The sequence below is a fragment of the Mus musculus genome, chromosome 9 (genome assembly GCF_000001635.26).
Source record: "Mus musculus strain C57BL/6J chromosome 9, GRCm38.p6 C57BL/6J".
Classification (NCBI taxonomy): Eukaryota; Metazoa; Chordata; class Mammalia; order Rodentia; family Muridae; genus Mus; species Mus musculus.
Genome location: NC_000075.6, coordinates 71,938,121 through 71,962,417, shown reverse-complemented (window position 1 = coordinate 71,962,417; position 24,297 = coordinate 71,938,121). Strand labels below are relative to the sequence as shown.

Here is a 24,297-nt window from a genome sequence, read left to right as displayed (position 1 = left end):
GAGTGAGGAGCATCCTTTTTTTGTGAGGAAAGGATGTGCTCAAAGAGTGATGACAGCTTCTTAGGCCTGGGAAGCCACTGACCTGATGCACTTTGTGAGGCAAAATACTGAACAGTAGCTATAGATTTATAAGCCCTTCTATAAAATAGCTAAGTTGTGTTGATATTAATTCAAAAGCATTATGAAAAATAGAATTCTTACTTTCCAATGAAATACTTACAAGTTAGTTACACAAGGTAGTTTTGCAGTTGGTCAGCACTGGCAGATACTGTCTTGATGTACTGACAGTTGATAATTCAGATTCACTTCCTGACAGAATAAATGCAGCAAGTCACATCACCTGAGATACACCTCCAAATCTGCATAGCCTGAGCTACTCTGGAGGAAAGCTCTGGCAAATGGAGAGCTGCTTTGGCCTGTGACAGCAAGGTCACAGCAGTTAGGACATGTAAGAGAGCCTAAGATGGTACAGGCTGTTTCCTAAAAAGTTATTACAAGACCACTCGAGCAATATCTGAGTTAAACAGTAAATATAGAAAGGTTAATTAGATCGTTTTGGTCTGTTGTACAGCACACATGTTCACGTACACACTAAAGATGTTTGAAGACAGTAGAATGATGTTCACAACTGACTTTTAAAATGGTACAGAAAGAAAAGTTTCTGTCCTTGTAACTTTTTTTTTGTTAAGTGTAGGACTTTACAAAATTAAAACAGTAACCAAAAAGATTGTTTAAAACCTAAATGGGAAAATCTCTGAATGAGTTTTTAAGATTGATGTTGAGAGCTGGAGAAATAAAGAGCTTGCCTAGAAGGTCTGAAAGAAGGTCCCAAGGACTCATAGAAAATCTTGGTGTGGTGGTGTTGGAGGCCACCTTAGCACTTGTGTGTAGGGTAGGGGTAGGAATCGGAAAATCTTTGGGACTCACTGGCCAGCCAGTATGACTAAATTGGTTACTTTCAGATTTCACTGTGTGCCCTTACCTAAAAAACTAAAATGTAAGGTGATAAAGGAAGACACCTGCCATCAACTCTGGCTTCTATACACATGTATGCGTGCGCACACACACACACACACACACACACACATACATACACACACATCATCACCATCATCATCATCATCACCATCACCACCACCAAATATAAGTAACAAATAAATTTAGTAAAAGCAATCTTGTGTTCATGAATAAGGAACAAAACCGTCTTCACCTATATTAGATTCTCCTGCTAGAGTCTTATAAATAGCCCGGCTAAGGACAGAATAACTAGAGAAACAAAAGTTTCCTAATGTGTAGCAGACTAGCTTGTAGGCATCCAGAGATCAGAAACGGAAAGGGATGGCTGGAGCTGCCTTGCTATAAGGAAGAACAGACGCTTAAGGAAGCAGAGGACTTTATCTGGGTGTGGTGCCTGAGTCCTATTTGCAAGAAGAGATTAGGGTTTTCATATGGAGTTTTTGTTTGTTTGTTTGTTTGTTTGTTTGTTTGTTTGAGAAATTCTGCTTTTAAACAGATAAATGATTTCAAGAATTCATACTTTAAACATAAAATGATTGTTTCAGAGTCGCCCCCCTCCCCCCAGCTGGCCCTAAACCCTGAATTCCTTCCACAGCTTCATAAATGCTAGGATTACAGGTGTGCATCCTTCCCCAGTACAAAGTAATCCTTATGCTTCAGTGACCGACTTTGATGCTGTGCTGCAATGCTTGTAACTTAAAAATGATGTATTAATTATGGGTACCTCTTACATTTATATTCTCCATTTAGTATGAATTTGTTTTTCATATAAATAAAGCACAGAGCTTTTTATATAGTATGGTGAGGATAATCAATAATTAATGTCATGAAGTTACAGAGGAACCAGTACCAAAGGAGAGTGTAGCTGATGGTCACAGGTTTCTTTTTTGCTTTTTTAAAGCTTTGTCACTATGTTTCAATATTAAGTGCAGTTTAAATAAAATTAACTAATATATCTGTAAATTTATTAGATGATATTTTCCTTACATTATAGAGAGCTCTTGTTAAAAATCACATACTTAATAGTCACTGTGTTTATAATAAATTTGTATTTTAAGTTAGAATAACTTCTAATTATCAAATTCTCTTAAATTTATATGAGATTTAAAAAAAATTTTTTTTAAAGCCAAAGCTTAGGACTCTAAGTACTACAACATTTAGTTGAGGAAGAACTTCCAAGACACAAGGGGGCACTGTCTTTCTATAATCTGAATGAATTTTACCTAGCTTTTTCCTTACTGTAAATGTTCTTCTTTCCCCAAATTTTTCTTCATAATCATATAAGCTAAAATATTATTTGGCTAAATCTACAATACTCAAACCCATTGTAAGCATTCCTAGTTTACAATTCACCATGCCAGTAGCATAATGCTGAACCTTTTCATGTGTTTACATGAGTTTGAGAACGGCGAATGATTGGCAGGTTGGAGGTGGTCAGCACACTCGGCTGTTGCTGTGTGGGTCTGGGTGGAGACTGCTGTAGAACCATTGGGTTGCTCTGGGGAGTACAGCGACTATGCTTGCAGAGCAGCAGGATAAAGACTGCACTGTTCCAGCTGCAGCTGCATTTTCCATCAAGTATCGCGTTGGTGCTGATGACTGTTTTGTTTTTATTGTCATGGAAACTTGGATCTGTAGAATGGATATTCTATTCATCTGGGAAAATAGCAATTCCTTGCATAAAACATAGGGCCTTCCAGAGCAGTTCCTTAAAATAGATATTCCCTGAGTATGATCCAAAAATTTGAGGAAGTAAGAGTGGAAGAAAGCAGTCGTCTGACCACTTGTTCAGAATTAACGGATAACTACATTAAGCTCATTACTTGCCATTAGAAATTTGAAAGGCATGGCATTTATTTAGTCAGTGTAATTGCTATCTGCCCTCTAGACATTTCTTTCAGATATTAAGATCTGTTGGGAATTCTGAACCTATGTCCTATTAAGCAATTGCTTAACAAACAGCCCTTTTAACTTCATGCTGCTTATCTGTTATAATCTTCCACTCAAATGTCTTTCGTCATGGAACACTTTTTAAGGAGCTTTACTCAAAATGAAGAAATGCTACTAGAAATTATTATTCGTTTTGGGAATGAAAAGAAAGAACAGAATTAACGATGAGGTCAAAAGGTCCTTATACATAGCTTTATGAGTTGTGAATAGAAAGGAATAACCACAAGCCATTTTCTGTGTAGTCCAAGGGAGCTCTAATTGTAGTTAGTGATTTAGAAAATACAAATGTTTAGTAAATGATAATAACATGCAGATGAGGCCAGTGTGAGTTAAAAGAATTCTCAAACTTATATTGAGAAGAGGGATAGTTATGTTATGACAGCCTATTGAAAGTTATTGGTGAGGCTTTCTACAGGGTAAGGCTTTTTAACATCTTAAAAAAATAAGAGAGAAATGTCAGAGTGCCAATGTTTTAAGTAAGAAAGTCAGTAATAACCTATGACAGGAAGTGTCATTTGAATGGGACATGGAAGTTCTTCCCAGAGAATGGTTGTGCCAAAGGGCTATTGAGCCCTGTAAACTTCAGTAGAGCAGAGGATTTGAAATGTAAAAAAAAAAAAAAAAAAGACACATACAAATCTATAAAAATGCTCAGATAGAAGGGCAGAGGAGATGGCTCCTTTGAAAAGGTATTTATCACACAGGTGTGAGGATCCCAGTCCTAGAGAGGTAGAAACAGGAAGCTTGCTGGGATTCACTGGCCTGCCAGTTTAGCAAGTGTGGGATCTCAAAGACCCAATGGGCCACAGACAACATTGTGTGATGAGATCACAAATATATTTGTCTACATTGGCTATAATACTTATTTTTTAACTTATTTTTTAAGTGTAAGGATTTTTTATTTGTGCATATATTTATGTGGAGCTGGGGTAGCTGTGTGAGGTAATTAGTTGTAGGTGAGTTCAGGTGTTTTTAGAGTTCATGGGCCTCAGGCCCCAGTGTGGAGCTAAAGTTAGAGGCTGTTGTGAGCCATCCAATCTGAGTGCTGAGAACTGAACTTAGGCTCTCTGCAAGAGCATTATGTGCGCTATTAATCACTGAGCCATCTCTGCAGCATCTTAAGTATAAGTTTTAGTGTCGGTTTTAAAACTATGTTTTACAGAGCTTAATTGCTTTATTGTATGTGTGTGTGTGTGTGTGTGTGTGTGTGTGTATGTGTGTATACATATATATGGAGAGAGAGAGTCTGATATAGGTAAACAATTTTCAAAGTCAATGTAATTCCTATCCAACAGAGAGATGTGCTTTAAGAATGACTTCTAAATAATATGATTTACTAACATCTTGTACAAATACCTATAACAAGAATTTTTAAAACTTGCACAACTATGTGACATTGAAGTTAACTAACCAAAAGCTGATTGCAGAAAACTCGGAACTGGGCATTCTGTGAGTGAAATGAAGAGAGAGAACTGGACTGTCTCCAGCTTTGTAACCTTTGGTAAATAACTCCATGCTTTACAGAAGACAATATTCATAAAGCAAGCAGTTTGTTGCTCATTCACATGTGTCAGCTCACTTTAGTGAGATTTCCAATGCCATGTAAAGTATCTCTCAAATTAGAGACCAGAATCTCTTTACAACATTTTAAAATAGAAACATTAAATAAAATTCTAGATTTTCTAAAAGTTTTGTTTGTTTGTTTGGTTGGTTGGTTGGTTTTGGCATCAACTGAATTATGGCAAAATGTTACAGAATAAGTAGCTGGGGTTTGGAAGGCAGACAGGTGAGGAGGAACTTGGTATTTGCTTTGGTTTCCTGAGTGCTGCTCTATGTGCACAAGTGAGGCAGTTTAACTTGAGAGCAAGGAGAAATTCCCCACATAGGAATACAATGAGTAATTGCTGAAACTCAGGTGAAGCTGAAAAGATTTTTTCCATCTAAAGCTGTTGTGTTGGCAGAAGTAAATTAGTACTGTCCTGGACGTACTGCAACAAACTTAAAGGCAAGCCTGGGAAAGGACTAAACTAATTCCAAGGCACTTGACTGTTGCCTGGCATTTTTTAAGGAATACAGCAAAATCTAGCACCCCAAGTACACATTTTCTAAGACCTAGCATTGACTTATATATCACTAGGACATAAAATGGATTGGGGAATTTGAAAAACATTCATCCCAGAAAGTATGTAGATGTGGAACCAACAACGAAGGATATTGAGGTAGCTGTTAGAAATGTGTTCATCAGCTCAGGTATGTAGAGGAGATGGTGATGCCAAAGGAGAGAAACTCATGGAATTTCTGAGTGAGAGTATATTATCTGGAAGGAAATGTGGAGGATGAGAGTGACTGCCAAGTACTTGCAGCAGCAGCAGCTTTTCTGATCCATGAGAGCTGAGTTGCAGATATTTGACTTAAACCCGAAGGAGAAGGCACATTTGGTGGCTAATGTCTATCTATATCTCAGTACTCAGGAGGCTAAGGCAGAGTTACTGCAAGTTTGATGCCAGTTTGAGCCACAAAGTAAAACTGTACACACACACTCACACACACACACAGACAGACACACGCACACACACTGCAGGTCAACATGATACACAAACTAGAAAAAGCAAGCACTACCCCATCCTCAATGAATAAAAGTAGGTAAAATGACAGCAAGTTTGCAGATCTCCGGAGTGCCAGTTACCAGCTACCATCTTTCCAGTGATTGGAAAGAGCTATGGGAATCTTAGCAAATGTCATCACCAAAAATACATACATAAAATCAAAGGCTGGCTTCATTGTTTCTTTTGAGGTTTTTTTTTCCTCAAGCCTCCGCTGACTCTCATAGGAGAGAGAAGATTGAGCAGGGGTCAGTTTCCCCAGACATTCATTTCAAAAGATTTGAGCTGCTCTGGGAGTAGCAAAGTCTTTTGACCGTGAGGCAAGTGATTGAGGAAGAACTGAAACTTGTCTCAGACCTAGGAACCAAGTACAGGTCTCATTCCTCTCAGTAAACCCCAGTCAGTTCAGATACAAACAGGATTTGGCTTCTACAAAAGGAAGAAAGGGAAGGAAAATGCCCAAAGGCACTGTTTTACAAGATAGTGATGTTTAGTGCGGATTGTCAACTTTTATAGGATTTGGATTCACCAGGAAGACAAGCTCCCAGGAATACCTTTGAGGGATAATTATCCTCTAAGCATGCCTGAGAGGGAGGGTTATGCTGATAAGATTATAGAGGTGGAAAGATCTAAAATTAGGTGGCACCATTTTCTTGGCTTAGGTTCTAGATTGTACAAAAAGGAAAAAGCAAGTTGAGCACAGCCCATGTGCTCCTGCCACCAGGACTTAACCCCTGTGATGAGCTGTGTCCTCAGACTGGGAGCCAAAAGAAGCCCTTCTTTTCTTAAGGTTATTTTGTTGTTGTTGTTTGTTTGTTTTGGGTTTTTTGTTTGTTTTGGTGTTTTGTTTTGTTTCATCTTGTCTTTTAGACAGGGTCTCTCTATGTAGCCTTGGCTGTCCTGGAACTCATAAACCAGGCTGGCCACAAACTCTCAGAGCTCCACCTGCTTCTGCCTCCCAAGCACTGGGATTAAAGGTGTATACTTCCATGGCTGACTTTTTCTGAAGTTTTTGCCTTGTCACGTATTTTGCCAGAACAGACCAAGTACCCAAGACAAGGATCTATAGGGGATTGAACCTGAACCAAAACAGAAAAGAAGTACTCCAGTAAAAACCTAAAAAGTACAAAGAAAGAACAGTGCATCACTTGGGCAGCGCAAGAGGATGAAATGAGAGCTTACTGCCCGTATTTGATGCCTTACATAGGAAGAGGGCATGCCCATGCCTGTGGACTGGGCATTCTTTTCTACACATGATATCAAGTGATCTACATTATAACAGAGAAAAGTAAAAGATGAAAGGACCAGTTATGGCATGGTGACTGGGTATGATGGCTCATGTAACCCCAGAGCTTTAGGCATCCAAACAGCAGAATTGTACAAGTTTAAAGCCAGTCTGGACTTGTAAGTAGTAAGTTCCAGGCCAGCTGGGGTTATTAAGTGAGACCCTGTCTTAAAACCCAAACAAACAAAAACCCAGGTGGTACAGAGACAAATCTGCAAAATTGCCCTGATCAGTAATATCACATTAAATTTAATTTACCTAAATAGCACTCAGGGAGAAACCAAGAATTGGCAAGGAAAGGTTTGTTCTTTCGTTTTACTATGCTCTCTATATACATTTTAAAAGTTTCTTCCCTAAGACGAGAACAAAGAATCACGTACATACTGCTCATTAAGGTCAATCCACCTTTGTAAATGATGAGGGTCATCTGTGTGTCTTTTTCTATAAGCTATAGTCAACAATCAGACTATACTGAGCACAAAGTCCCATGTGCTCTCTCCTGGAATTGTTTCCCCTGAACATTTGGTAAAAGGGAATAAACAGGGTTGCATTCAAGCCTACCTAGCCTGTTGACTTAAGGAATATGCAACTCTATTAAAAATGATTTTATACTATCTGTTACACTTCTTTTCAGATAATTCTACCACCTTGTATAATTTTCTTGGTTAATATTTCTGCTCGTTACAGTTTCTGAACTAAAGCTACTTGTGGCTATATATACAAATGGGTTCTGTGTGGGTGGTGGGTATACAGACAGCTGTTCATCAGCGCTAAGGAATGTAGAAGCTTTTGGGTGTTAATGAAATTTAGTGAAATGAAAGGCATAATGATTCATACCACATTTCTGGTTGTGGTGGTATACTCCTTTAACACCAGCCAGCACTTGGGAGGGAGAGAGAGGCAGATCTCTATGAGTTTGAGGCCAGCCTGGTCTACAGAGCTAGTTCTAAGCCAACCAAACTGTGAGACCCTGTCAAAATAAAACAAAGCTTAAAATGTCTGGAAGTACCCAGCAATTCCCTTTAAGTTCTTTTCCTAGACTTCACATTCTTTCTCTCCTGTAATTGACTTTTTTCCTTGTGACACTTATCATTTTTTTATAGTCAGTGGATTTTGTTGAAAAGTAATTCAGGCTTGATCCAGAGTTGCCCTGTTGATATGGTGCTCACGCACCTAACCTGCTTGCACAGGCTGTTCCCCAGCACCATGATCATGGGAAGAGTTGGGGGCCAGGCGATCAGAAGTTTGGCAGCCTAGTCTTCAAAAACCCTGTCAGAAAGAAAAGTAATTAAAACTTGAATAACGTTTCTTTGCTTACCACTGTTCTAAGCATTTTATATTCCAGTACGTTTTACCATTGCAAAAGCACAGTGAGGAAGCTGGGGTGTCCCCCCCCCCCAGTTTACAATAGCTGCACCTGAGGAATGGAGACGTTCCCATCATACAGAGTTGCTAGAGTTCCATCATACATCTGCTACAGAGTTGCAGTTTCAAGTGCTAGTTTACAGCACGTTTTTTTGAGCATTGTCTGTCTCATCAGGTTCTTTCTTTTCTTTCCCTTCTACCTACCTTCCTGTCCTTCAGAGATACTACACTCAGATTCTGCAGAACTGCAGTTATAGGAGGGTGTGCACCATTTTCCACATTTATTTGAATAGCCATTTATATAGCTTATTCTTCCTCTTTTTATATTTGGGCCAGGCTGGCCTCCAATGTGGGATCCTCCTAAACCTACTTGTCCAGTGTTGGAATTACAGACAGGTACTACCACACTGTGTGTGTGTGTGTGTGTGTGTGTGTGTGTGTGTGTGTATACAGGTAGCTGTGAGCCACCTCACATGGATGCATGGATATGGATTCTAGTCCTCTAGGAGATCTTCAAGTGCTCTTAACTACCAGTCAGTCTTTCCAGCCCTTTATCAAATTCCTTTATTTAACCATTTCAATTGGTATGTAAACTCTTATTTTGACAAATGTCTTATTACTCACAAATGAGCTTTAGGTTTTGACCCATTGAGAAATTGAGTTTTTACTCATTTTCAGTTTGCACAGTTTGTATGACAGTAAGTCCTATGCTCTGTGAAAACTGAATGTGACGTCTGTTATCCTCAGAGTACTTGTTCTGAAGCAGTACTGCTACTTAATGTTTAACAGACCATAAAAAGGATTTAATGTTTTATTCTGGGCACTCCCCATCTGTTTCAACAGAATGGCATGGTCCTCTTCTGATGGCTCTGTGTCTCTGTGTGTTTTCCTATGGTATGCAAAGTGTGCTCCTTTTCTACATTGTATACGTGTCAGTCAGGAAGCCAAGTGAGACAGTGCATTGCCATGTAGAGCTTTTCTTCCAATGCAGTGAAGTCTTGGTTGTTTCAGCTATTTTTTTAAAGCAATTTATTAGTGTGTGAACATGGCTGGTTCTGCAGAACTGTAGTTATAGGAGGGTGTGCACCATCATGTAGGTGCTAGAAACTGAGCCCAGGTCCTCTGCACGAGCAGCTGGTGCTCTTACTGTGAGCCATCTCTCTAGCCCCAGTGGTTTGCCATATCTAGTATACCATATTTGCAGATATCATAGGTAGGATGTGTAGAATAGCATGCTTTTGGTGCTCTGCTTACATGCTCCATTTTCATCACTGCTTATCATACAAGTTCCTGCATTTCTTAACAAGTTGTCCTCACCTTTTACTGAATGCAGTATGCAAATTTATATCACACAGAAAGTAAGCTGCCTGACTCATAGTGTTGTTTGTAGTTATCAAACTTTAGGGCCAATTAAATAGAATACATTACAGTTTGGACTTGAGGTTAAACTAAGCAAGAAGAGGAACTGAGACCTAAAAGAAGTTCAGTAACTTGCTCATGTGACACTACCAGGGCACAGCAGGCACTTGACCCTCACCACCCTGTTTATGACCAGATAGTAAGGGATGGTAGCAGCTCCATGGCGTTCTTTTTCTTCTCCCATTCTCACTGTCAGGAAACCTTGGTAATTAGTAATCATTCATTGTTCTCTAACTTACAGCATAATTCTTTTATGCTGTTTTGCTCCCATGTGGCTATATAACATAAATAGTCTTAGAATAGAACCTATCCCTGGCACTAAAATAAACGTCTAGAGTTCAAGACCATTGTTCTCTGAACAAATGGCATCTACCTTCTGATTCCGGGGTGCCAGAGAAACCAGACATCCATACTGACCTCGCCTGGTAAGATCATGGCCCAAATTAAAGAGCCAAATACAGAAAATTTGAGAAAGTTATTGAACAAGCAATGGTAACTTAATATTCTACTCATTTTATAATACAAGACATTTCTGAAAGGATCACTGATAATGATTTGATAGGAACAGAGTCAGTCTGTGAGAAGGAGGAGGAGGTTGTATAAATGTATAGTTACCAAGATTTGTTGATGCCAGAAGGAAACAAAGTGCCTAAAGTAACGGTGTTTGAGAATTTGCTCCTTTGTCAGCCTCTAGTCAAGTTTGTTGTTGATGGGCTGTTAGTTTACTTCTCTTGGCATTTGGGTTGTCAGCCTAGCCTTAAGAGCTTGGCCATCTTTCTAACTCCATATTTATTTATTTCCCCGTGGTTATGGGCAAGATGCTAGGGAACTTTAACTTACTAAATCATTTGTTACTTGAAAGCCACTAAATAAAATCCTTTAAGATATAAATATTATTTTATTATTTCAAAAAAATTAGACATTTATGACATTTTCTCTTGAAATGTAGCCAAATGACCATCTTAATCCACTATTCTGTTGGATGGCTATAAAAGTGAAACTATCTTTTCTACAAATTTAGTCATGTAGTTGAACAAGTGCAGAAACCTGAAGTGAGAAAGCACACGTAAGTTCTACTAAAGGGACAGTAGCCGTGCAACATGAGCAGTGGTTAATTGAGCACAGTGCTTTCTAAAACAGCTTAGAGATTGCAGATAGTTTTAACACAGAGAGTTAGGGCGATAGCTCCATTAGAGTGAGGGATGACAGCTTAAACACAGTGAAACAATTTAGAGAAGTGAAGCTTAAGTTTTGTGGCACATATAATGTGCACCTTTTTATGTTTTATACACGAGACATTGGAACTGTCTACTCACTTCCCCTTTCTGTGTGACTAAAGGCAAACTGTCTTTTATAAACTGCTGTCTCATCTACTTGGAGAAGAGAGAGCATGGATAATAGTTGGGTTGGGGTTGCTTGCATCTTGGATGACTTCATTTTGGACTTAAAAGTCACAAGAGGTCATGTCTAAGGAACTTTAAAATTAGCCCATCCTCGAGGTCCTGTGGAATTCTTGCCTAAGAAGCTGTTTGTAATCTATTGGCTGGTTAGAGTGGTAACAATACCTGGGGCTTTTAAAACACTGAGTTCTGCAGGGATTGTCTCTGTTTATCTGACTGCACACTTACTTGGCCTTTCCTTTGCTGAGGCCTCCTCTGTAGTAGCTGTGTGATGATTTGGTATGGAATGAACAAAAGGCGGGCGCAGAGAACCCAGCATCTGTGCTGTCGGCACTGAGTACATAAGCATCTTCAGTATAGCGGGCGATGTGCCTAGCACAGATGCTCATCAATAATGCTTAAAGCAAATTGTTGTGAAGAAATAGGCAAACATTTATTTAAAAGCCCTCTTTCTTTTTCGGGGGTGGGGGGATGCAAAAGCCTTTATTTACTTTAAGAAATATTTTTTATTTAATTTTTAAATTAGTCACTTTACATCCTGCTTACTGCCCCCCTCCTAGTCACCCCCTCCCACAATCCTTCCTCCATCCCCCTTCTATTCTGAGTTTTGCCCCCCCCCCCCAGAGGTATCTCCCCACCCCTGGCAATTCCAGTCTCTGGGAGGCTAAGTGCTTCCTCTCCCATTGAGCCAGAGAGGGCAGCCCAGCTAGAAGAACACATCCCAAATACAGGAATACACCCTCATTTTAAAAAAGAAACTGTTAGAATAAAAGCCCCCTTTTCTATAAGATTGAGCAAGTTGCTACCCAAATGAGGTCTATGATGGTAGATAGTGTTGACTTTAGGTCTTTCAGACAAGAATTTCCAAGTACTTTGTAAATGTTAATTAAACTGAGCAGGCCTGTGTGAGGTTCGTGTTACTGAAGTGATTTTCCTAGCAGAATGAACGAAGGCATTAATTGTACATGACTTGTATCTTGCCTAGTTAACTTAAAAGAGAGGCAAGAGTCAAGAGACTAATTTAATAATCAGATTTCCCAAGTCTCGGACCAGGTGTGTGGCTCTCTGATAGGAGTTGAATCCCTAGTACTGCCTAAAGAGTGTTCTGCTTTGTTTTGATCGTCTCAGGTCATGCTCAGTTATACCCAGTTGCATTGTACAGTTACTTGTTTTGTAAGGCAGCACCTGACATTTCTTCAGATGGTTAATAAGAGTCATAGTACATGGAATTGGCAATAGGTTTCATCCATAGGAGTAGAGGAGCAGCCTGTCCATCCACAAGTGTTAGGAAAACGACTTTTATACGTACCAAGGAGAAAGGAGTGCTTTGTGCAGAAGACTGTCATCAATTTAGATTTGTCTCCAAATGTTTGGATTTGACTGTCAGGATTTGTTTCTCTGAAAAGCAAATACAGGAAAAACTCACATGATTTATGCATTAAGATACTTTAAGTTTGAATACAATAATGTTGATAGAAGTAATTTTTAAATACTTATATATTTTTCTATGTTAATATCTAGGTTTATACCGGGTTTTGTGTGTTTGTATGTGTGTATCTTTGTGTGTTTATGTGTGTTTAAGTTTTAACTGCTTGTACGACATGCAATGATTTATGTAGTGGTGAATTGAAATTTGTGATTGCAAATTAGTACAACTTATAAAAATGTAGAGAAATCATAACTGGCTTTTACAATACAAACAAGGAAACTCTCTAGTTTATGTCTGTGCTCAGGAGTTGTTAATGGAATAGTTGCTATAGTTAGTAATTAATTGACTAGAAAATTTCAAGGATCCAGGAGTTGTAGAAATATAAGCTGAGCAGCCTAATATTGTTGTTGCTGGCTCTTTCCTCACCAGCATTTTTTTTCAGCTAGTAAGAGAGCAGACACCATGACGGTGTGATAGAGCAGACTTCTTCAGCCCGAAGATGGAAATGGACAGGAGAAAAGTTTTCTGACCCATCTCACAGATACCATCAGCTGCTTTTTTGATCACCTCTTGGTATCAGGATTTCTATAGGAAAAATAGTGCTAGCAGTGATGCTTTGCAATGGAGTAAAACACCTGTTGTGTTTTGTGTCAGCAAGGGCTAGCTCCTACCACCAAGCCCTCAGTCGCCCTGAGATGTAGAGAGGAGAGTTGAGAAGTAGCAGGTGCTTGAGAAGAGAGCACTGAGAAGTGAGGGCTGTGCAGCCTTAAGGGAGGTGGAAGGTCAGGTTCCCTCCCTCCCTCTCTGTAATGTAAACTTTTCCATGCCTTAGATAGGATTTAATAGAGCTGAGTGGATTGGAGAACTAAGTAGTACTGAGCCGATGTGGAAACCATGCCTTTGAACTTCAGACCGTAAGCTTGAATGAATAAACCTTTCCTGTCTATAATTTAGTTGTCTTTGATAGAGTCTAACCTGTGTGAAGGCAACCGTGGTGCATGTCTTCCTGTGGACCAGGTGCCCCAGCCTGGCCTTTCCCTTGATGATGCAATAGAGCACTCCCACCTTTCGATTATGAAATTCTTTTTTTTGTTTGTTTGTTTGTTTGTTTTTGTTTTTCAAGACAGGGTTTCTCTGTATAGCTCTGGCTGTCCTGGAACTCACTCTGTAGACCAGGCTGCCCTCGAACTCAGAAATCCACCTTCCTCTGCCTCCTGAGTGCTGGGATTAAAGGCGTGCACCACCACGCCCGGCCGATTATGAGATTCTTAATGCCAACTTGTAGAAAATGCTACAGTCCATTGGAGTTAAAAAGTCCCATTAATACTACTGCCTTTGTTGGATATAGCTTATAGTCTTATACATGACTTTTCTTTCTTTTTTTTCTTTTTTAACACTCACAAGTTAAATAGAGCCTTAACCTACATGCAGAAAATGGTAATCATTTTCACTTTCAATGTTCCAATGTGGTTGTAAGCTGCTCTGTAATGAGGCAGGTACTGTAGGGAAGAGGTTCCAGGTTGAGGGAGGGGTACAAATGAGGTATGAGAGTGACCTGAAAGGACACAGGGACACATGGAGCTGCAGACTCCCACCAGAAGACTGTAGGACAAGACAAGGGTGCTCTGACTAAGCTGGTGGAAGCTTATTAGGGCCAATTATAACGACAGAAATGACAAGATCCGCCACCACTGGGGAAGCAACGTCCTGGGGCCAGCGGAAAAAGGTATAGAACTCACCACTAAATTGAATTAAATGTACACTCTTAAGTTTTCTGTACATAAATATAATTAAGAAATTTAAAAAGAAAAGACTCTCATAATCCCATTAGTTCATAATTGTTTGGAGGAGTTCATCTAACACATTTCCAAGGCAAAGTATCGTCTCCAGGTTCTTACGTTCAGGTACTTCTTGCTCATACAGTGGCTCTGTGTTGGGATGCTGAGGAGTTGCTGAGCTGCCCTGGCAAGTAGAAGCTGCCATCGGCAAGGCCTTGAAGGATCTGCCACCCAATTTGGCCTCTGCTTCTGGATCTTCCAGGAGCTAAGACATTGATTGCTGCCGTACACGTGAACCAGTACTGACAGAGCAGGCCCCGGCTCCATTGCCTTACTTGCTGTATACATCCCCAGAGGCTTCCTCCCTGAAGTTGTTTGAATCAGGAATTTGTCATAGCAACAAGACTATGTATGTAACTACAGTACAAACTCAGGCTCTCTGTCCAGAGTATTTGCAATAGAGCTGTGCCACACTACTACCAGTGATTCACCTGCCTCTACCTCCTAAGAACTGGGATTAGAGCACACAACTACTACAACCAGCTCTGAACTTATAAGTCCTTGGGAAATAACTAGTTTCACATGATGAAAGGTAAAAGGAAAACATACTTCTATTTCAAAATCTTTTAAATAAATACTATTTTTAAAGCAAGTGATCTGTTTTCTGTATCAAGACTTGTAATGTGTAATACTTTCATCTCTTAAGTCTCATTCCCTCTGACTTGAATATAGCTATGAAAGGAAAATAGTTGAGGAATATTTATAGACAAAAGGTCTAAAATTAAATTTTTGAATATTTATTTATTATTATTATGGGGATGGATACACACATCACGATTGTACGTGTGGAGGTCAGAGGACAACTTAGTGAACTTGGTTCCCTCTATCCCTCTGACATGAGTTCTGCGCTTCAAACCCTTACCTGCCAAACCATCTTACTGGGCCCAATTCTACATTTTTCTAGATTATCTCAATCATTAAGATTTTAAAGGACTTCATTGATACTCAGGCTGATATTCATATGTCTTTTGTTCCGTTTTTCTACCTTAACTTGTTTTAAGTTCTTACTAGTATATTTGAAACTGAGTACGATACATTTTAGGTAATTGGTTAGCTTTGAAGTCTTTCAGAGCGTGTTTTTAATTGATAAATAATTGTATTTATGACTTGCAATGTATTTGTGTTGTTAATGATTATATCAGCTATGTCTACTGATTACTAATGTTTGAGGGTAGGAATTTCTCAGATAGGAAGGACTTAGTGTTTCAGCCATGAAGTTGATACTGTACTTACTTGTTAAGTGGCTGTCTAAACAGATGTGTTGCCTTCATAGTATTGACATAATCTCCCAGCTCTTTCTTGCCAAGTATATGAGGGAAGAGATGTTTCCAGTGAAACCCATCTTTTAAAATTAAGGATAGGAACTATGAAAGATTTTTAATATCTCATAAACTAATATCATCCCCCAAAATAACGTGTATATGCAGGTGTGAACTACCCTAAATTTTTTTCCCCACCGAACTTTTTTTTAAAGATTTATTTATTATATGTAAGTAACTGTAGCTGTCTTCAGATGCACCAGAAGAGGACATCAGATCTCATTACAGATGGTTGTGAGCCACCATGTGGTTGTTGGAATTTGAACTCAGGATCTTCAGAAGAGCAGTTGGTGCTCTTAACCACTGAGCCATCTCGCCAGTGCCCCCACAGAACTTTTTAAGTCATTTTGAGTTAGCATTTCCTTTCTGTGTCTGTGATCCTCTTGCTTCAGAAAAGGTTTCTAGTCCATTAACTTCATATGCATATTTTTCAAATTAAAATTCTTTATGTTTAAAAATTATGATAAGAATGGAGCTATAGCTAGGTGTGTTGGTGCCCACCTCTAATCCCAGCAAGATTAGTCAGTCTTGCTAATCTCAGTTAGTCTTGCAGTCTAATTTCAGGTGGCAGAGGCAGGCAGATCTCTGAGTAAGCTACTGGACAGCTAGTCGATTACATGGGTACAACATTCCCACTCTACCCACACACACTTCTCCTACTAGAAAGAATGAAAATGTGAGTCATGTATGCCTATAGTCAAAGCAAGATTGCAAGACTGAACCAGGAGGATTGCCATGATCTTAAAGCCAGCCTGAGCTCTGTAACAAAACTTGGCCTCAAAAACTAAGTTTGTTTGTTTGATTGATTGATTGATTGATTGATTGATTGTTTTTTTTTGTAGGTGGTAGTATTCCACTGTAAGCCTTATTATATTCTTTCTCTCTTTTTTTTTTGATTGATTGTTTTAAAGAGGAAATAAGAACGATGGAGAAGATGTACAGTGTTCCAATGGCTAAGAGGCTCAGAAATAATATCCTTGGCACTTTGGTAATAGCTAAAGTGCCACAGACTTTTGTGTGTCTGCAGTGTCATTAGATGGTAGGTTTAGACTTATCCAACTGTGATTACTTGTACATCTGACCCGTGTTTAAACTTTTAAATTTAGCAGATTATCCATTTTACATTTTATTCAGCCACATGATGACAAACTCAGTGACATGTAATTATAGTAAAGTTCACATAATCTTTAAATTATTTGGGTAAATTCTTATCAAGGTAAAGTCACATGGTGACATTTTACCTTGAAATGGAGAAAAACATCTTGGCATTTTTTTTTTTTTTTTGCTCCATTTTTGACATCTTCATCAACTTGTATTATCTTTGCTGAAGTCATAAGCAGTATGTTATTGTGATGAAGTATTTAGTTATTTTTCCAAATTTATTTACTGAATATACATAAATTATTAAAAATAAATGAGTAGGTACTGGAGAGATGGACCAGAGATTAAGATCACTGGCTGGTCTTCCAGAGGATCAAGTGTGATACCCAGCAACCACATGGAATCTCAGAACTGTCCTGTGAATCCAATGCCCTCTTCTGGCCTCTGTGAACACCAGTTATTAATGTAGTACATAGGCATACATATAGGCAAAATATTCATACACAGAAAATAAAAATAAATAGATGTTTTAAAGAAAAAAGGTGGAATGAATGCTCTATTAAAAATTCGTACAGTGGCTGGGGAGATGGCTTAGTGGTTAAGATGTCTGGATGTTCTATCTCAGGACCCACATAAAAGCTGGGCGTGGCTATAATCCTAGTCGGGGCTGTAGTAGGAGGCAGAAAGATCTCAGGGTCTTATCGGCCAGCCAGCCTGTCTAAATCAGAAAGATCCATGTTCAGTGACAGACTCAGAAAAGTAAGCTGGAGAGCAAAAGATATCTAACATTGACATTTGCACACTCCCAAAGTTCACACATACACAGGTGCACACACATATATACCATAAGCACAAGCACATGTACACACAAGCACTTGTACACACTTATGTGATGTGTACATATTAGACTTAAAACTTGCTGTTGTCAGTTGTGGGCGCTGTGAGATGCTCATTGTCCTCTAAGGAACCGCCAGGGCTGCTCCTGTGCTAGCCTGGCTGACTTTGGAACTGTGTCTGTGTCCTAAAAGAAATTATGAAGGAGTAAGGAATACCTGTGAAACTGAGTGTGACCAGTAGCCATCCATTTCTGCCTTGTATACAACCTGGAAGAAGCTACACATTATGACATGTAAGAATGTTTATTCATAACCCACAAAATTGGAAAAATTTCAGCAGGGAAGTAGATAAACTATGCTTTTATGTTTATAAAGAGACAGCAATAAAAATTCACTGAACTAATATCATCAGTTTATCTCAAGAATATAACATTATATGAAAATGCAGATTTCAAAGAGTATATATCATATAACCCCATCTTTTTCAATGTTATGTGTATTGAGTGCATGAACATGCATTTATTTGCAAACTATTCAGGAAGATTCACAGACAACACTTTTATAATAGACCTCATGCTTCAGTGTTCAGTCGTCTCTGTCTCTGCTGTTCTCATTTCTGAGAGAAATAAAAACATCCATTTTGAAGTAAATATGTGTGAATGTCCTCTGTGAGTTATATTGTTCACTATTTAGGTGTCAATTCTTTATTCTTTTGGCAGTATTTTCAGTGATGACACATTTATGATCAAGTATTTACTGAGAATAGAATGAATAGGTTTTAAGCTGAATTGTCTATCAATGAAATTTTTATACAAAGTTGTTTTCTTGGTTTTATAGGGAAAACATCAGAGAGAGGCTCATTTTCCCTGTACAGCAGAGACTCTGGACTCTCAGGCTGTCAGGTAAGTTTAGTGAAGTTTACACTTACATAATGATAGAGAAGATAGAAGTTTATCTACATGATTTCACCATTATGTATTCATATTATTTTGTGACTTCGTGTGATTGGGTTGTTTTGTTTTTAGCAGCTCAACATATCTTTTCATTGTTCCATCTTGAGATGGTTTCCTTTCTTCAATTGAATTTTCTTAACTTCCATTTAATGGGAGACAAAGTAGAAAAGTTTCTCTGCTTTCTAAATGCATCTTATGTCTGGAAATAAGTTCTCACCTATTCCTATAGAAAAGCAAATTGTTGATACATGCAGTGAAGAGCATGTGATAAACACATGTAGCTTGAATTTGTTGTACTGATGGCTGTGCTATTGCCATGAGAAGTGCTTTCATTTTATCATAGAGCTCACCAAATATTTCAGACCTCAGCTGGCTTTGTACTGGGGACTTTCTAATACCCTTACAAGGTTTTCACATACTGTATTTTTGCTAATGGTCATCTTTTTCACTGTTTTCTCATGGAATTCTGAATTTAGCCCCGCCCTTCAAATTTAAAAAAAAAAAAAAAACCAACAGGAAGGCAGCCTTTATGGGGACTTGGTCTATTCTAAGCCATGTGTATCTTGAGTCTCTTAAGTATCATACAAATAATAACATTCTGGTTAATAATATTCATAATTATTAGCAAATGCAACTAACAGTGATAGTCACAATACGTGATTTGTTAAATGCAACAGGTGCCCCATCAGTTAGACATTGTGGCCTCACACCTATAATCCCAGAATCTGAGAGACTGAGAGGCATGAAGATTGTAGCCTATGCTGGCCTCAAACTCAGCAATTCATAAGTAAGACCATATCTTTGGATTTCTTCATTGTCTCTTTCTTTGTCCCCATTTCTTTTTTTCTTTTTCTTTTTCTTTTTTCCTTCTCGCTCTGGCTCTGCTCACTCCAGCCCTGCTTGCTCCAACCCCACTCACTTTAGCCCAAGGATTGATTTGTTTGATTGATTGATTGATTATATGAGTACACTATAGCTGTCTTCAGATGCACCAGAAGAGGGCCTCAGCTCTCATTACAGATGGTTGTGAGCCACCATGTGGTTGTTGAGATTTGAACTCATGACCTCTGGAAGAGCAGTCAGTACTCTTAACTGCTGAGCCATCTCTCCAGCCCCTTCATATCTTTGAAACAAATAAATAAAAATCCCTTATCTCTGGTTTCAATTACCCACATTCAACTTTGTTTTGAAAATATGAAATGAAAAATTTCAGAATCAAACTATTGGTCAGTTTTAGATTTCATAACATTCTGAGTCATGTGATGAACCATCTAGAATGTGAGTCACTCCTTTGTATAATGCATTTGTTTACACTGTACATTTCCTCCCCATTAGTCACTTAGTGTTGGTTCTCAAATTGACTATTATGGTATCATAGTGCTGTGTTCAAGAAACCCTTCATTTAGCCAATAATGCCCCAGTATGTAAGAGTATTAAAGCTGCCACTTGGGATATACCAAAAAGAAAAAAGAAAAAAAAATAAACAAAATAAACTTAAAATGCTTTCTTTGAGAGAAAAGATTAAAAGTCCCCAACTTGAGAAAGAAGGAAACTTAATTCTGACATCCCTAAGATCTGCAGTGTTTTAAAATGCTCACAGTGAATCTTTTCAGCAATTCATCATGCAAACTAGAAAGCAGGTGTTGGTCAGGGATAGTTTTCAGTTTATATACAAGTAGTAAACCTAAGCTGATGTTTGAAGTTTTTAACTATGGTGTGGCTGCTTCAGTAAAAGCCTCTCACATTCTTAGTTTATGCTCCAATGTTCTTCAGTTTTAATGACTTTGATTGAAGAGAGAACTAAGAGCTTACTTATTTATCATGCACCCTAGGAGCCTAGAATTTACATGAGTATTAACCGGAACTGTTTGACAGCTGTTCACAAACATAGAGATCAAGCAGTTCCATGCAAAGATAACAGCGAACTTACAGAAGGAATAACAACAAAACACAAGACTTAAGACACACATGTGAGAATGATAGGTTTCTAAAAAGTTGGCAGCACAAGCTATCCAATGTCCTAGAGAGGAACTCCATAGCATAGCAAAGCAGTGAAAAGGTGGTGTTACAGCCAGGACAGACAGCATCAGTGAAGACAAAAGGGTTCTTGAAGCCAGTCAAAGGGATTCATTGCTGTGAAAAGAACAATGGTTCTGCTATTTATTACTGTTTCCTAGCTCTTGCTGTGCTGCAGCTGTTAGAGAAATTATGGTGGATAACACCAACTGATTTGAGTTCTGAGCATAAACTTGGCAAACTCAAATTATAAAAATTAAGATGATGTTGGGCATGGTGCTTCCTGTACTTTTGGCACTCCAGAGACTGAAGCAGAAAAGGCACCAAGTTCTGAGAATCTCTGACCCTTTCTTATAATAACCCTTATCTTATAAGAGTCTGTCTTATAATAAAATTCATTATGGTGATGATGAACAAAGAGAAATCATATTAACTCTCATTCAAAGTAAAACTTATGTATAAATAATGTGTGCTTTAATGGATAAGAAGTAAAAACTATGCTTAACCAATTGCTACTTTGTCATAAATATTCACAAGTGACAAAAAACAAAGGAAGATAAATAGTGACTACAAACTTCTATCCAAATGCCACCTTTACTATTTTTCTTCAACAGCATACCCCAAGGAACATTGGCTCTGCTGTTAATGTATATAAAATGTTGCTGACATTCTGCAAGATTTGGGCTAATTTAATAATGCCTGATGGACTTTATTTCATGTAAAGATGATGTAATAATACATTAGTAAATGAGTCTTCTCTTATTACCTTCAATCACAGAACTGATGGGCCATTAAATGGAAAGGGGTATAGTAGTTTTACTGGAAGTACGGATAGATCATTATGCAATTGAATTTTTAATTGATCCAGCACAGAGGCTAATTGGACCATTTTTATTAAATTAATGACAGGCATTACCTTTTAAACTGCCTAGCAATGTGAGAATTCTTTGTCATTATGATAGTTTTTATCTGATACTTCTTATACAAATATTTGAACAGCTTAAATTAAAATTTCAGAACCTTAAAATATAGCAGTGTTAGTTTTTACATCCCAGAAGTTGGAGGCTTTATCTAAGTTCATTATCAATCCTTTAGGAACAAGCAGTTTAAAATTCAGTTAGCTGTTTATATATAGGCATTGAATTCAAACGTGATGAGAGTACGAATATTTGGAAAATGTGACAAATGTATGTACACCTATTGAAAACTTAAAAATAAGTAAAGCAAAAAATGTATAAAGTTAGAAATCAATTTGTGTAAATGAAGATGTGAAGATCTTAAGTGCTCAGCCATTAAGAGTACTGTTTGTTCTTCCAGAGATCTCTGGTTTATAGCAGCCCATACACAACACATTCTCTGGTCTCTGCGCACTCGAGTGGCACACAGGCATATGTGCAGGCAAAACACCAAATAGATGTAAAATAAACATTTCAAAAAATAAACAAGATTTGGAGATCTTTTTGTCAGCAATGGACAAGATAATGGTACAAAATCTTAGTAATAGAACTAAATTAACTCAACAACTTGTCCTTATTGGTATTTACAGAACTCTCTATCTAACAGTTGAGAATGTAAGTTTCTTTTATGTTAGTCAGTAGTTATGAATCATATACCAGCTCATAAAATCAGTGCCAATGAAGTGCAAAGTTTGAAAATGCACAGCAGGTGTTCTCTGACCATGTGATGGTAGAAGGCAACAAAAAAATCATTAAACCATAAATGTTCAGCAACCATACTAAATCCCATACAGTGGAAAAGAGAAAGATAGCTTGAAAGGTTGTTTTCTGACCTCCCCATTCACTCACATGCCAACTATATATAGGCACAAAACCACATAATAATAGCAGAGTAATTCTAAAACTCATGAAACATCAAGGTATAAGTTTAACAGAATGTAAGACTTTAATAGTGAAAATATGCAACACAACACAACTGGAAGAAATAAAAAATCTGAACAGAGATAGCATGCTCATGAATATGAAGAGTATTATTGACATTTTATTTCTTCCTAAATTGGGCTATAAATTTAATATGAATCCAATCAGAGTTCCAACAAACTTTATAGATACTGACAAGAATATTTAAAAGTTTGTTTTCAAAGATAGAAGATAGCAGTGAGATGATTCAGCAGGTAATATATTAGCTGCACAGCCTGACAACCTGAGTTTAGTCCCTGGAATCCACAAAGTTGACAGAAATGACTTCCTACAAGTTGTTCTTTGACCTCTATATATGCTCACATGTTCCTGTGTGCACACACAACAAATAAATTAATTAGCTAATTTTAAAATTAAAGACAAAAGATTCAGAAACCAAAATGGGCTGGAGAGATGGCTCAAGTGGTTCAGAGCACTGGCTGCTCTTCCAGTGGTCCTGAGTTCAATTCACAGCAACCACATGGTGGCTCACAACCATCTACAACAGGATCTGATGCCCTCTGGCATGCAAGCGTACCTGTAGATAGAGCACTAGTACATTAGATAAATAAATATTTTAAAAGAGGATGAAGAAAAGGAGGAGGAGAAGCATCAGCTGCTACCGCTGCAAAAACAGTGGTGGTGCACACATTTAATTCCAGCACTTGGGAGACAGAGACAGGCAAACCTCTGAGTTTAAGGGCAGCGCCTTATACAGAGGGAGTTCCAGGACAGCCAGGGCTACAGAGAAATTCTGTCTTAAAAAACAAGAACAACAACAACAGGAAAGAAACAGAAACAATTAGCAAAGAAGGATGGACTTACCAGCTTTCACTGTTTCCTTCAAAGCTATACTAATAATAGAAGAACAGTGTAGTATTTGTATGTAGATGGACACATAGCTCAAGGAACAAAGCAGAAAGCTGATGAAGGGCTCCTGGATAGATGATGTTGATATGAGTAATTCAATCTCTTCAGTGTAAGGTACTGAAGTAACTGTATATTGATGTGGGAAAGAGAAACTTTTATTTCTTACACTATATAAAACTTGTTTGAAGTAGAACGTGAATTTGAAAGCTAAAATAATTAATACTTTTGAGAAATTGTACGTGAATGTTATCATCATCCATCAACAAATAATTATTACTTTACCAAAAAAAAAAAAAAAGACATTTTTATTTGTGTGTGTGTGCACGCGTGCATGGTTTTCTAAACGTGTGCCACATATCTGCAGTGCCCATGGGGCCAGATTTCTCCTAGAGCTGGAGTTTGAGGTGATTGTAAGCTACCTGATGTGTCCACTGGGAATTAACTGGGCCCTCTGTATGAACAGAAAGCACTCTTAATTACTGAGCCATCTCTTCCAGCCCCCCACAGAAATTCTTACAAAAAGAGGCAGAAATATGAGACATGAAAGAAAACTGATGAATTGAATTTAACCAAAATCCCATTTCCCCCAAAAAGGACACCATCTTTAGAGACTCCTGTGGTTTTAAGCCAAGTTCTGAATGCAGTGGTATTAGCACATTAGTGGTAGTAACCGCTTTCTATGCTTGTACTCTGGGATAATTTCAAAACCGGGATCATTTTTACTTGGAACAGATTGCAAAGCATGAATTATTTCAGTAACCTAAGTAATTGTTTTAAGTTTTAGGTAGATTTTTATTTGAGGTCATTCTCTTATAAACTTGAAATTTCAATAAATTTTTAAAAAATTTTAAGATGATTTTTCTTTTATTAAATGCTTTATCTTTTTTCTTATTCTTTTATTGAATGGAAAATGTCAAAGAAAAGGGTCAGTGTATAAGATTGTTTAGAACATAAAGACATGAATTAAGTATTTTCTTGTT

General features: G+C 38.0%; 1 protein-coding gene across 12 annotated transcripts in view; it reads left to right on the top strand.

Annotated features, from left to right (window-relative positions):
• The window catches only part of Tcf12 (transcription factor 12), a 267,642-nt gene that overhangs the window by 149,476 nt on the left and 93,869 nt on the right, over nt 1–24,297 (top strand). For 11 of the 12 annotated variants that reach the window (NM_011544.3, NM_001253862.1, XM_006510998.3 and 8 more), the window contains one exon: nt 18,400–18,464. The exons of the other annotated variant lie outside the window; for it this stretch is intronic. In NM_011544.3, the coding sequence (NP_035674.2) occupies nt 18,400–18,464 (65 nt within the window). The remainder of the gene's footprint in view (nt 1–18,399; nt 18,465–24,297) is intronic. 12 annotated transcript variants of the gene reach the window in all.